Consider the following 14,843-nt stretch of genomic DNA (forward strand, 5'->3'; position numbering starts at 1 on the left):
AATAGAATGGTCATAATGGGTCATTTTCTAGCTAACAAGATGTTATTAGTGATGTGCCGGCGGATCAGTGCTGGGTCTCCAATTTTTATAATTTATGTCAATGACGTGAAGAAAGCGAGTGAAAATATGGTTGCTAAATTGCTACGATGTAAAAATAACTAGGAAAGTAAGTTGTGAAAAGAGCGCATAGAAGTTACGAAGGAATATAGATCAGGTGGTCTTAATGATCTGAAATTGCAGAGTTCTGAGAAGCAGAGGGGCCTGGCTGTACTAATGTGTAAATCACAAAAAGACATTACGCAGACACAGCAGTGATTCGGAAATCTAATAGAATGTTAAAGTTTATAGAGAGGTTATGCTTCAGTTTTACACAGCATCAGTGAAGTCACATCTGGAGTAATGCGTTTGGTAATGACCTTATTTAATTAAAGATGTAAGTATATTGATGCAGTTCAGAAATGGATGGGTTGCCTTATGAGGGAATGTTTGACAAATTGGGCTTGTATCCATTGAAGTTTAGAAAAGGAAATGATTGAAATGTATAAAATCCTGAGGGATCTTGACAGGCTGGTTGTGGAAACGATGTTTTCTCTCAGAGGAGAATCTAGAACTATGAGTCATGGTTAATAAAAAAAACAAGGAATTGCCCATTTAAGATAAAGAGGTGAGAAATGTATTTTCAAACAGCCTTGAACGTCCCTGGATCTCTCTTCCTCAAAAGGCAGTGGAAACAAAGTCTTTGAGCGTTTTTGAAGTAAAAGTGGATAGATTCTTGATCAGCAACAGCATGAAAAGTTTGGCAGGAATGTGGAATGATCAGATCACACGTGATCTTAGGAATGACAGAGCAGGGTCGAGGGACTCAGCAGCCCTCTTCTGCTCCTAATTTGTATGTTGGACTCCCTGTATCTCCTAAATTTCTTGGAGATGACCATATTCAGCATGATGAGGCCAGCTGTCATGGAGACAGTTGCATGCAGTGCGACTAGAACCCTCAGGATGACTGTATAATGCCGCCTTATGATGCATTTCCAACTTGCTCTTCTCCTGTTTGTGACCTGGGTCCTCTGACCCTGCTCTGCCATTCGTAAGATTATACCCAATCTGATTACTCCACAAACGCATTGTGATGCACATGCACGCGTAGTGTCACCTGCACACACCCTCATGCACAGACACCTGTGTCGCACATGCACGCACAGACATGCATGCACGCACACACGGGCGTCCGTGCACGCACACAGATACAAGCACACAGACATACCTTCCTTTACACAAGACCTTCCTAATCTGATTTTATGTATTCAGTTGCCCAAGAATTGTTGCCTGGCCAGTGAGTTCAGCCTCTTGAGGAAGGGTGGGATCTACTGTGAAAGGAAGAAGCTCTTTGTCACTTGATTTCAAATTTGTAGCCATCATTTCCGATACTGGCATTTTCTGTAAATCTGAGTGTAGTATAGAGTTGGGATCTGTGCATAGTAAGTGACCAGGCATGATTGAGCAGTGACCAAACCAAAAGGTGGAAGATGAGTGGAAGGTGTAGAATTATGGAACAATGGTTTTAAAAGGATAGCATTTGAATGGAGCCTCAGTCTCAGAAAGCATGTATGGACAGTCAAAGCAGGCTGAAAGAGGCATAGAGGCCTCTGCTCTTCCTGTCCTTTTCATCGTCCTCCTCTTCCTGAGATGGTTTCTGTTTACTTGGTGCCAATAGCTAAGTCCTTAGAACTGATGGAATCTGGAGGATGCAGCAGGCTACTACAAACTCAAGGTAAACTTTATGAGAGTGTAGTGTTGCTCTCCCCAGTGTAACAGACAGCAGAGTTGTTTCTTGATCTTTTTGATGGCCTGGCCCATGATGTTCCTTGTGGAAACCTGGCACTTGTTATGGTTCTGTTGCGCCTGCCTGATCAAGTTATCAGAAGGAAATCATCAGCCGGGGCTAGGAGAGGGGATTGTTTATCTCTAAGCAATCATTCTCTGGTCCTTTGTTTTGAACCAAAAAAAGTAACAGCCCATTTGCTCAGGATGAAGAAGTTGTGGCTGTTGTAGGAAGCGGGCATTTACATGTCCCAGCCTAGTCACACATCAGCTGCATATTAATAAAGTGGAATCCTTTCTAGTTCCTATACCTCTCCCCATTTGCATGTGAGGTCAAAATCATATGCTTGAGGTTGAAGGTTTCCAATGTCACTGTGAGTCTTGCTACCCTGTCGTAGCCACATGGTCGTCCCTACAGACAAGAAGAAAAAGCATGAACTCTCCTCATGTGCTTGGTTCCAGTTGCCCCTCAGAGGTAGCAATGTGGGGTGAACTCTCATCTATTTTGGATACTACTGAAGTATTACTACTGTGCAGTTTACCATAACACATAATATTAATAAGCACTCATAATTAATTAAATAACTCACGACTGTTCGTTGTTTGAGAGTCTGTATCAGTACACAGGCAGGTAATCGACCATAATCCATGAGATGCCATGGGTATCTCTTTATTAAAAAGAGAGAAACATTTGATTATACAGCTTGTGGTACACCACCTTACATCAAAAATAGGGAAGGGTCAAGAAGTAGGTCCTTTCTACCTGAGCTCAAAGTCAGAGCAACAGTTGCACCTTCACTAATATATCTCTGCACCACACACCAGCTATCTTACCAACTGAGCTGCTCAGGTCTGCTAAGAGTGTACAGAACATAACTGAAATGCAGCTAATTTTTCAGAATTGTTGTTACTTTAAGATCGATGATCAAGTTTTTAAAATTAACTTACTTTCAGGTTTATATCAAACTTCATGGAGAAGATGGTGTTTCTGAAACAAGAGAGTTATTCCACGCTGAGAAGCAATTATTTGAGAGGAATTCAAGACATACATTTATCATGAGGTACTTCTACTTGAAAGGAGATTAAAAAATATTTTCTTGTAAACTTCCTTGCAATGCGAAATGGCTTAGTGAGACGAAGTAATTTCACCAGTTGGTATCAGTGTTTCTTGAACTGAATCTTTGTCACGTTACATTAAATAACAGCTCCCCCATGCTCCCAATTCTGCTGGTCAGTGTAATTGGCAAGAAGCAAGGATTGGATGGTGTAGCCCAATCCCTACTGTGCCAGATGGGTACCTGAACATGAGTGGTTTGGTTTGCTTCTGACTGTGCTTTGAAAGACTTGGCAGGTAAAAACTATCATCCAAAATCACTTTAAAAACTGAGCTGTCTGATACAGGAGCTGACCAGAACTGTTTATTTGTAGAAGTTTAAACTTTCTAAACAACAAGCTCTGTCTACTGTTAGTTTGGGATGTGGCCTTTATTGCTCAGGGTTTGGAGTTGAGAGGCAGGGATGTCTTTTTACAGCTGTTCATGGTGTTGGTGAGGTTGCATCTGGAGTAGTGAGTATAGTTTTGGCCCCATGTTTTTAATGAAAGGATATACTGGCACCGGAGGCTGTTCAAAATGGCTTCACTCGGCTGATTGCTAGGATGTCTTACCAAAAGAAAAATGAAACAAGTTAAGCCTTTGTTAGTTAGAAGAATTAGGGGTGATCTGATTGAAACATGTAAGATTCTGTGGGAGATTGACAGGGTAGATATTGAGAAGATGTTTCCATTAGTGGATGAATCTTGAACTTGGAGACAAAAACAGAAATTGATGGAAAAGCTCATCAGGTCTGGCAGCATCTGTGGAGAGAAATCAGCGTTAAGGTTTTGGCTCTGTTGATCCTAGCTAGGAAAATGTTGGTTTTTATGGTGAAGTTAGGGTGGGAGGAGGAGGTAATGAATAAATAATAAGTGGGGATAGAGCTCAAAGAGAGAGAAGGACATTTGGACAGACAAAGGATTGGATAATAGCCAGGCTAAGAGGATGAATGACAATTAATGGGGACTGTAAGTAGCAACAATGGATTGTGTGTGATAGCAGATCATGTGCTGCCCTTCTTTGGAAGGATGTTGTGAAAGCTGAAAGAGTTCAGAAAAGATTTCCAAGGATGTTGCCAGGGTTGGAGGGTTGGAGCTACATGGAGAGGCTGAATAAACTAGGGATATTTTCTTTGAAGTGTTGGAGGCTGAGGGATAACCAAATAGAGATTTATAAAAACATGAGGAGCATGGATAGGATAAATAGACAAGGTCTTTTCCCATGGAATGGGGAATCCAAAACCAGAGGGCATAAGTTTAAGGTGAGAGAGGAAAGATTTAAAAGGACAACTTATTCACCCAGAGGTTGATGTGTCTGTGGAATGAGCTGCCAGAAGAAGTGGTAGAGGCTGGTACGATTGCAGCATTTAAAAGGCGTCTGGATGGGTATGTGAATAGGAAGGGCTTAGAGGGATATAAGCCAAATGCAGGCAAAATGGGACTAGATTTATTTAGAATACTTGGTAAACGTGGGCATGTTGGATGAAAGGTTCTGTTTCTGTGCTGTATGTCTCTATGATTCTATGTGATAACAAGGGCTGGTGTTTGGGAGGTAGGGTAAGGACATCAGAGAGCTCAAGTCCAAAAATTGTTGAATTCAGTATTGTTCCAGAAGGCTATAGAGTTTCTAAGTGGAAAATGAGGTGCTGTTCTTCCAGCTTGCTCTGAGTTTCACTGGAGCACTGCTGCAAGCCTGAGACAGAGATGTTGGCCAGGGAACAGGGCGGTTTGCTAAAGTGGCAGGCTACTGGCAGCTCAGCATCTTCTTGTGCAGAGAGAATGTAAGTGTTTTGTGAAGCGGTCACCCAGTCTGTGCTTTATTTCCACAATATAGAGGAGACCACATTGTGGACAGCGAATGCAGTAAACTAGATTGAGTGAAGTGCAGGTAAAGTGCTGCTTCACCTGCAAAGTATGCTTGGATCCTGGATACTGAGGAGGGAGGAAGCAAAGGGACAGGTGTTACACCTTCTACGGAAGGCTGACAAGTGAGGGAGGGGAACATGTGACTGGTGGTGGTATTCTGGTGGATGTGGCGGAAATGGCGGCTGATGATCTTCTGGACGTGGATCCTGGGGAATCCTTGGTTGAGGAAGAAAATGGACATTTTAGAGGAATCCTTGTCACAATTAGCGTCACCAGAACAAATATGACAGAGACAGGGGAACTGAGAGAATGGAATAGGGTCTTTTCAGGGAGCAGGGTGTGAGGATGTCAACATAACTGGGAGAGTTGGTGGGCTTGTAGTGGACATTAGTGGCCAGCCTATCCCCAGAAAGGGAAACAGATGTTGAGGAAGAGGAGGGAGAAGCCAGAAATAAACCAGGTGAAGGTGAGGGCTGGGTGGAAATTGGAAGTGAAATTGATAAACTTTTCCAATTCCGGATGAGAAAAGGAAGCAGCACTGATGATGTCATTGACAGACCAAAGGAAGAGTTGTGGGTGGGAGCCAGAATAGGACTGGAACAAGGAATGTTCCTCACATCCAACAAAGAGGCAAACATAACTGGTGCCCATGTGGTGCCCTGAACTGAAGAAAGTGAGAGGAGTTAAAAAAAAAGTTGTTCAGGATGAGGATGAGCTTGGCCAGTAGCAGTTGGAGAGTAGCAGTGGATGGGAATGGTTCAGGCGTTTGTTCCCGGAAGAAGCGGAGATTGCTGACACCATCCTGATAGGGGGTGGACATGTAAAGGGTTTGCACATCCACGGTGAAGAGGAGATGGCTGGATCCCATGAATTGGAAATTCTGCAACTGATGTAAAGGCCAGAGGAATCATGGATGTAAGTGGGAAGGGACCGGACAAGGAGAGAAAAAAAATCGAGTTGACGTCGGAAGAGATGAGTTCTGTCATGCAGGAGCAGACTGAAACAATGGATTTGCCCGGGCAATCCTGTTTGTGGATTTTGGGAAGAAGGTTAGTAACAGCTTTGGACTTAGTAGCCTGTTGTTCAATGGTGGGATCATGGTATAGTGGGAGATGAGAGGATGTATCTGAGAACTGGCACTCAGCCTCTGCAATGTGGAGGTCAGTCTGCCAGACAACAATGGCACCCTCCTTATCAGCAGGCTTAATTGCAAAGTCAAGGATAGATCTGACCTTTCAAACTTATGAACTCCGCCACTTAGAAGAACAAAGGCAGAGGATCCATAGGAACACCCATGTGTGTTCCCCTCCAAGCCACAAACCATTCTGACTTAAAAATATGTCATTGTCACTGGGCCAATATTCTGAACTCCCTTCCTGCTTTGTTGTAAATTATTTACAGGTTGCCTGAGTACTTTGATCAGTGTTGCTGCGCAAGCTGGAAGTATTCTGTGTCACACTACTGACTGCCTGAGACTAACTGTATGAAGCCTGTGTCTGTAACATTTCAGAAGACATCCTCTCTTACTATCCCTTATATAAAATTATGTTTAGTGAAGTCTGGTTGTAGAAGGGACCTAGGGCGGCCTGGTGGCTCAGTGGTTAGCACTGCAGCCTCACAGCGCCAGGGACCCGGGTTCGATTCCAGCCTCGGGCAACTGTGTGTGTGGAGTTTGCACATTCTCCCTGTGTCTGCGTGGGTTTCCTCCGGGTGCTCCGGTTTCCTCCCATAGTCCAAAGATGTGCAGGCTAGGTGGGTTGGTCATGCTAAATTGCCCGTAGTGTTCAGGGGTGTGTGGGCTATAGGGGGATGGATCTGGGTGGGATACTTCAAGGGGCGATGTGGACTTGTTGGGCCGAAGGGCCTGTTTCCATACTGTAGGGAATCTAAATCTAAACTGACTGCAAAAAAATCAGAAGAGAATGTGTTACTTTAATGTGGTAACTAAATAACATCTCGCAGCCCAGATTCAATGATTCACCAGTCTGTGAACTGGGTGAGAGTTGTTTGGTGTAGTTTGCTACCTCCACTCTCGCTTTCTTTTTGCCATATTTTAGGCCTATCTAATGATTAGTGATAGAAGATACACCAGCACAGTATGTCAAAAGAAGAGATTTAATGCATGGTATCAATTATATTTGGTCAGATATAATTACTGGGACCTTAAGGAACTGGTACAAATGCCCTGCTCCCTCCAAAAGCTAGAATGGACTTCCATGTCTCCATCCCAGAATGCGTGTGACATTTGTAACCTGAATGGAGGTCATGGAATGAGAACATTAACTCTTTCAGAACTAGTATCTTTAATAACAGACTGCCCTCACACTCGGCCTGTCTTACAGTTTTTTTTGGGGTTAATGAGATTTTTTTCTTTTAGTGTTCCAGAGAACCTTGGTTCTATTTGGAAGGTTCACCTTTGGCATAACAATGGTGGCCATTCACCCAGCTGGTATGTCACCTCCGTTATTGTCAAGGACTTGCTTCATGGCACATGCTGGTTCTTTCCTGCTGAATGCTGGCTTGCAGTTGAGGAAGGCGATGGAAAAGTTGAACGAGAATTAATCTCACTCACCCATGGGCCTGGCTTCAAAAGAGTAATGTATTATTTTTCTACATGCAACTTACTATTGATAAATATTCTAACTGATATATTGGGTGATGATTGGGTACCTCTCACTAACACCTGAAGAAGGAGCGAAGCTCCGAAAGCTCGTGTTTTCAATAAACCTATTGGACTATAACCTGGTGTTGTAGGATTTCTGACCTTGTCCACCCTAGTCCGACACCGGCACCTCCACATCAAGGATACATCAGTCTAGATTAGGTGCTTCACTGTCTGACATGATGCTAGACTCAAAGGTGAAAGTACAGCTGACTCATTAGCATTATATGTGTATTTCTTACAAATAGGGCAGGGTTTTCCCTTCAGGAACCAGTCAGGATTAAATGCCAATCAAAAGCCTGCACACTTTGGGAAACAGTCTCTCATCTGTGATCTTCCCTGAAATGGACAATTAATATCCAGGAGTGGCCTCACTGTCCGGTTGAGGAACATGACAGGCTCTCAAACTCGGAGAGCTGATGGAGGCCCTTCAGCTGAGACACTGTTCAAGATATGTGATGGAGAAAGGCTGGATGTTTTCTACCCTTGTTATCTCAGATATACCCTTTTCATCATTTAGTCAATTCAGAGGCCCTGGAGAATGCTAACTTCATTGGAAATGTGTAATCTCTGCTGTGAAGATACAACATTAGAATTCTTTGAAATCTACATTTGGACCTAGGGTTATGTCATGCGATTAACACCCTTTGGCATATTCTTTTCTTTGCTGCTGTTACATGCCTTCAGGTCATCAACAGAAGGATCTACTTGCAAAGCAGAGCTACTAGAAACCTGTTTAATCTAGCTTATCTGAGATCCAAGACAAAGGTGCATCGAACCGTTATTAGAAATCTGCTTTATGTTAATGATGTTATGCTAACCTTCCACACTGAGGAATACCTCTTCACACCAGTACAGACCTTGTTTTGACTGTCAGCATCAGGAAGACAAAAGTCATAGACCACCATCTCTCAGCACTGACAGTGTGACACTGGAGTTTGACAACAACTTCACATATCCAGACTTCACAATCACGAACAATGTGTCATTTCACAAAAGCTGCAACTATTTTATCCAACCTCGGTACAGGAGCGTGGAACAATGACACCAACGTACTAGTTTTCCGAGCTTGCATCCTCAATGCTGTCCTGTATAGTGGGGTAGGAGAAGAGGCTGGTCAGTTTCCAGCTGCCTCACATACATTCTTGATATCACTTAACATTCTTCAGGGCCTCTAAGTGAGCTAACTTCACTGGTAAATACTCTTTGCTTAGCAATGATGTCAGCACTGAATGGGCCGTGTTCATTAGATAGATGATAACGTATCCCCAAAGTCCTTCTGTACAGTAAATTGGCCACTTGTCATGACTTCCTGAATGTCTAGACCTCTGCTTCAAGGACACCTACAAACATGATGTAAATTAATGGACACTGATAAATGGGAGTCATTGCTGATGGTGGTGACCTCTAACTGACTATTTGGGAAAGACATTGGAAATGGTAAGCAGAAGCAAAAAGCTTTGCTGGTCAAGTAGAAGCCCAGAGAAGGTGAATGAATCGTGCATCTTTTCAGACCACTGTCTGCCTCTACAGCACGTGATGATGCTATGGCTTTAAAAGGCATACTTTATCCTTTGTTTTGAAGAGAAGTTTTCAGTCATAGGCACCAAGCTGTCTCTCCCAAGGCAATAATGTAAACAGCTTGTGAGGCCTTGAAATTTCTTTTTAAAGTTGACACAATAGAAGCAGCGTGAAGGGATTGAGTCAGGCTCCCATAGCACCACGGTATTAGTTTAGCTTTCAGTCATTGTTGGGGCTTCAAAGTTGGTTGTGGAAGCTGCCATATCTCTCTGTCTACAGAAATTTTCTCTTGAGATTCTTTTCTCCTGGAATGGAGAAACGTTGTACAACAGACAGTCTATTTTACTGAATTTGTTTATACCAGGGGTGTGTTTATGGAATGTTACTATGTTGGAACAGTTGCTGTTTAGTTCTTAAAAACTCTATTATTCTGTTAAGTTTTCCAACAGGGTTAAAGTTATATCAATTCTTCTTTCTTTTGTTTATATTTTAACTGTGGGTAAGAATAAAATATGTTTTGCTTAAAGTTGAATCACGTAACCAATCAAAATACATCTGGAGCACAGCATCTTACGCTTGCATTTAAATAATACAAAATTTAGGGTTCAGGCTATCTCCTTGATATATTTGAAGAATGTTTGGTCTGGCCCATTACAAGCGCATTTAACAGAAGCTTATTACAGAGCAGAGCACCCTGAGGTAAACCATCGCCTCACTGAATGGAACACTGCCCCTAGAGATGTAACAAGTTTTAAGTAGATGCAGCACAAAATATATCTTGTCATTTACTCCCCCAGCTTTCCACCTCCCGCTCAATTCGCCTCCCTCCTTTTCCTTGTCTTGTCTACTTACTTTAAACTGACTAAGTCTGTAAACGTTTCGAGTTACGAATGAAGATCGTTGACTAAAATGTAAAATCTGCCTCTTTCCCCACAGTTTCTCCCGAACATTCTGAGTATTTACAGCATTATTTTTTATGTACCTCATGGTGTAAAAAAAATGCTTCTATAAAAACATTACATTTTTATTTAATTGAACATTTTGTTTTTCAACAGCTTCTATATAGCAAACTAACTGACTACCTGGAAGACTTCCATCTTTGGGGATCAGTGTATAGTCGTCCATCTTATAGCTCATTTACGCATACTCAACGCCTCACTGTCTGCCTTTGCCTGCTGTTGGGTTACATGTGCCTGAGTGCCATACTGACTTATCTGAAGAATGAGGAGGTAAAATGTTTCACCTAACTTTCAAACCCATCTATGTCCAAAAATACACAAGTACAGCTTCTCAAGTGAAATGTGGTCCTGAATATTGTGATGGTGGCCATTCTTGTGCATTTTTGAATTTCTCTGTACTTAGATTCTTTAAATAGTACCTTGTTAGTTTCTGACTTTGCTCCATCTAATGAAGAGTCCGTCTAAAGTATTAATCTGCTACTTCTTCAGATGTTGATTAGTTTGCCATCTATTTCCTGTCTATTCTATTTTTGGTTCCAATTTTACACCCTGTTAGATTTTAGAACATAGAACATTATAGCACAGTACAGGCCCTTTGGCCCTCAATGTTGTGCCGACCTGTCATACCAATCTGAAGCCCATCTAACCTACACTATTCCATGTACGTCCATATGCTTGTTGTTTTATTTAATCTTTTATTTAACAACAATGGCTCTCTCTCAAACGTGAGAATGACTGTCTTCAGGAGGTCAAAAGATGGCTGAAGCATGATCTGCAGGCTTTGTCATGTCATGTGGGATGTCTGGTCATATAATAGGTTCATAAAAGGTTTATAGCCCAGAAGATGGCCGCTTGTCTGGCTGGCTGGAAGATGAGTCACCAGCCTAATTGTACTTCACAGTATTTAGTCTGTAGTCTTAAAGGTTTCTTTCTTTCCTCTTTATTCACTCATAGGGTGTGAGCATCACTGGCCGGGCAAGTATTATTGCCCATCTCTAACTACCCTTTATAGGGTGGTGGTGAGCCACTGCCTTGAACTGTTACAGTTCATGTGCTGCACGTAGACCCACAATGCTGTTAGGGAGGGAATTGTAGGTTTTTCATCCAGCCACCGTATAGTAATGACAATATATTTCCAAGTCAGGATGGGAGTGCCTTGGAGGGGAACTTGCTAGTAGTAGTGTTCACATGTATCTGCTGTCCTTACGGCACTTTAGCTGCAGGTCCAGATACTGATTAAATGAGTGTGGACTTTTGTCTCGACGTCCCTTTAAGGCAATGAGTTCCAGACCCCTTACTGTCTCTGAGTGAAAAGTGTTTTCCTCATCTCCAATTTAATCCTACTGATCACGATGACCTATGTCCCCAGTCACTGGTCATATATTATTGCCTTGAGTAATGGCTTATTCTTTGCACTGCTTCATTTTTTGTCTTCATTCTTAGGTCTTAAAGTGCTGGGATCCTTCCCATAGACCCTGCCACTTCCTTGTTTGGCTAAGGGCAGTGGTCTCCTCGGGATTGATGTCAATGTGGCATTTCTTCATAGTGGCTTTAGCCACATAAAACTGAGAGAAAAAGCCTGCTTCAGTAGTCTGGTATCTGACATCTGAACTATCAAACCACAGCTGATTTTGGATGATCATAACCTCAATGCTTGGGTTGACTGCTTCTGTGAGAACACTGGTGTTGGTGCATTGGCCTTCTCTTATGCCTCACGGGAGGTAGCGTTCAGGAAGTCAAAGCCTGCTCTGACTGGACGGATGAGCCAATAGCTGTGTAGCAGCACTTGCAATGCGATCAACTTAGTTACTTGCAAAACCTGCAGTAATCCCTAGTTTTTACAAACAATTATTTTACCATTTTTTTCCACACACAAAAATGCAGAGAAACAAAAAGACACAGTTTTCATACCTCCAGTATGCATGATTTTCCACAGGCAGCACAAGTGATGTAACTTCTTTTGTTGCAATGTTTTAAAGTGCCTCCTTTTATACAGTCCATCTTTTCATCCCATACTGTAAAGAAGGGGACATGACTGAAAGGTGGACCATGATCTTCATTTCAGTTTTGATGTTACAATCTTCAAATACTCACTTGCTCAGCTAAAGGCAGAACCAGTAGATTTCAGTAATTCTGCATTCCCTCGTCCATGTCAACCTTCTGTTAAAGATAACTTTGAAGATATTGGAAGTATTCAACATTTTCCAGAAGCTCTTCCTGAATGCTAAACCATTTGGCTGCTATATATATGTTTGAAGCTATGTAATAGAGGTCTTTGCTCTTCTACACATTGAATTCCATCTTCTCACATACTTCATTAAATGCATCAACAATTCCCTGGAGATTCTTTATTATAATAACACTTGCCACAGTATTGTCATCATATTCAATCTCATTGTCTGAAGTTGAGGTGATCTTAGTTTTTGATTCAAATCATTTGAGATTAAATAGTTCATCATCCATTCAATAAATAAGATGTACTCAGCAAAGGGTTTATCATGACGATGGCAGCTCGGAAGATCCTAAAAAACAAATGGGGATGATTACACAACCTTGTTTGACTCATGTCTTAATATCAAAGGAGTCTGTAATGGATTATTAACGATCATTTCTCCCATATCACAGAATCACAGAAGTATTATGGCTCAGGATTGGCCATTCATCCATCATGTCTGCAATAGCTCATTAAATGGATATTGTTACCTCATACCAATCTTCTACTTTTACTTCACGCCCTTACACATTATTTTTATCCAAATCAGCACCCAATACCCTCTTGAATGCCTCAATTGAGCCTACATCCACCACACTTCCAGGCAGTGTGTTCCAAATCCTCACTGCTCACTGACTGAAAAGAAGTCTTTTCTTCCTTCACCCTGCTGCCTGAGAGCTTTCATTGTCTCCTTTGGCTTTGGCTGAGCTCCGATCTCTTCTCTGACTAGGTGATGGAATTGCAGATACTCTTGTCAAAAGTAAATTATTGATTATAAAAGTCTTCAGAATTCTCCTTCCAGTGGATGTTGACATCCTCCCTTAATCAGATCCTCTCCGATCTTAGCCCTCAGAGTTGCTGGTGTGAGAAAGACAGTTCATATATGATATTGTTGGAGGATGTAAGCTTTGAAGGATTGAAGAAAAAATGATTTATTTCAAATTTGTAGAAATACAGAGTGGTTTCTTATAAAATAATTTATTGAAAGGTCTCTGTGGACATTGGAGGTTTTTTTAGCAAGACTCCTGAGAAATTATATGATTGGTGATGAATACTTATTTTGCTGTAGGAAACACGAGTGTTGCTGAATATTGTGCAAACATCAGTGCACATCCCCATTTCTGACCTTATGATGGACGGAAGGTCATTGGTGGATCAGTTAAGAATGATCAAACCTAGGACATTACCCTGAGGAATTCCTGCCAAGATGACTAGCAGCTGAGGTGATTGATCTCCAACAGCCACACAAACTTCCTTTGTCTAAATATGACTCCAATCAGTGGAGAGCTTCTGCCACCAACACCTTCCAACCCCCTTCTTGTGACTCTAATTTTGTTAGGGCTTCTTATTTTCACACTTGGTCAAATGTGGCCTCAATGTCAAGAGCTGTTACCTCCCCTCTATTGCACTCTTTTGTCCATGTTTGAACCAAGGCTGTAATGAGTGATTCCTGAAGAAGGGTCCAGATCTGAAACATCAGCTTTCCCGCTCCTGTGATGCTGCTTGGTCTGCTGTGTTCAACCAGCTCAACAAACTCTCTAGCACCTTGCTATCTCTGTAATGAGTGGGCCTGGTAGAAACCAAGCTGAATGTTAATGAAGGGGTTATTATTAAACAAATGCTGCCCAAATACTTGAATAAATTTATAGCATATACAGGGGATTGACACAGCGATCTCTTCACATTAACTTCATGGTATTGAGGTCATCTTTCATAATGCTGAAGGAACTAGGCTATCATTTTACCTAACTGCAACTTGGGCTTTAAACATATAAAGAATACTGAGTAGTACTTATTGCACATTGAATTTCACACCAGTTACTCTCAGAGTAAGTTGAAAGTGATGAATTATTGTCTATGCTGCTGTAAAGTGCGACACATAGAATTATCTTTGCTTGGTCATTTTGTTTGTCTCTTGGCTTTCACTATGGACAAACTTTATGATCTGCAAAGCTCTGAAATATTCCTCCAAATATTCAGAGGGTCAGGTGTAAATATTTCTACCTGTTCACAACTGAAGTCCTCATCCCCGGCGACACCTCAGTGAACAGTCTCTAGTGGTTTACTTGTGGCCTTTGCATCATCTTTTTCAAGTGTGGTGCCCAAGTTTGTTCACAGTACTCCAGCTGAGACTTATGCAGTGCTTTGTAAAGGTGCAGTATGATACCTTGCCTTTGTGTTCTCACTCCCTGTATTCGTAAAGCTGAGTAACGTGTGTAAATTTGGAGTCACCTTCTTAAGTTGTCCCATTTAGTTAAGGATTTATATGCATAGCAATCAATGACTCTATATTCATTTACAGTTTGCAAGATTTACTATTCATAATATCTGACTTGCCATATTTGTCTACCAAAGTGCATCTCTTCACATTTCTCCTCATTGACTTCCATCTATCACCATCTATCATGATCTTTAACATTTCACCATTCTGCCTTTATTGTCCTGAAACTCATAACTACATTGCTATGTTCATATCATCTCCAACCTAGTAAAGCTATACTTAGTCTCAAAGTTGTTTATTAAAATTTAACAGTATAGTGATTCCACAGCTAGCCCATGGAGAAAGCCTCTAACTGCTTTCCAGTTCAAAAACAGATCATTCACCTCCCCTCTCTGAGCCAATTCCATATTTATATCACTAATTTTCCCTCAATTCCATGGCTTCTATCTTCACAGTAAATCTCCTTGGTGATACTTTATTGAATGCCTT

General features: G+C 41.7%; 1 protein-coding gene across 1 annotated transcript in view; it reads left to right on the top strand.

Annotated features, from left to right (window-relative positions):
* Window positions 1-14,843, top strand: part of LOC125465716 (polycystin-1-like protein 1) — a 282,365-nt gene that overhangs the window by 201,476 nt on the left and 66,046 nt on the right. The window contains exons 42-44 of the mRNA XM_048559472.2: window positions 2,776-2,882; window positions 7,157-7,373; window positions 10,018-10,191. Coding sequence (XP_048415429.2) covers window positions 2,776-2,882; window positions 7,157-7,373; window positions 10,018-10,191 — 498 coding nt within the window. The remainder of the gene's footprint in view (window positions 1-2,775; window positions 2,883-7,156; window positions 7,374-10,017; window positions 10,192-14,843) is intronic.

This window comes from Stegostoma tigrinum, chromosome 2, assembly GCF_030684315.1.
Source record: "Stegostoma tigrinum isolate sSteTig4 chromosome 2, sSteTig4.hap1, whole genome shotgun sequence".
NCBI classification, from domain to species: Eukaryota; Metazoa; Chordata; class Chondrichthyes; order Orectolobiformes; family Stegostomatidae; genus Stegostoma; species Stegostoma tigrinum.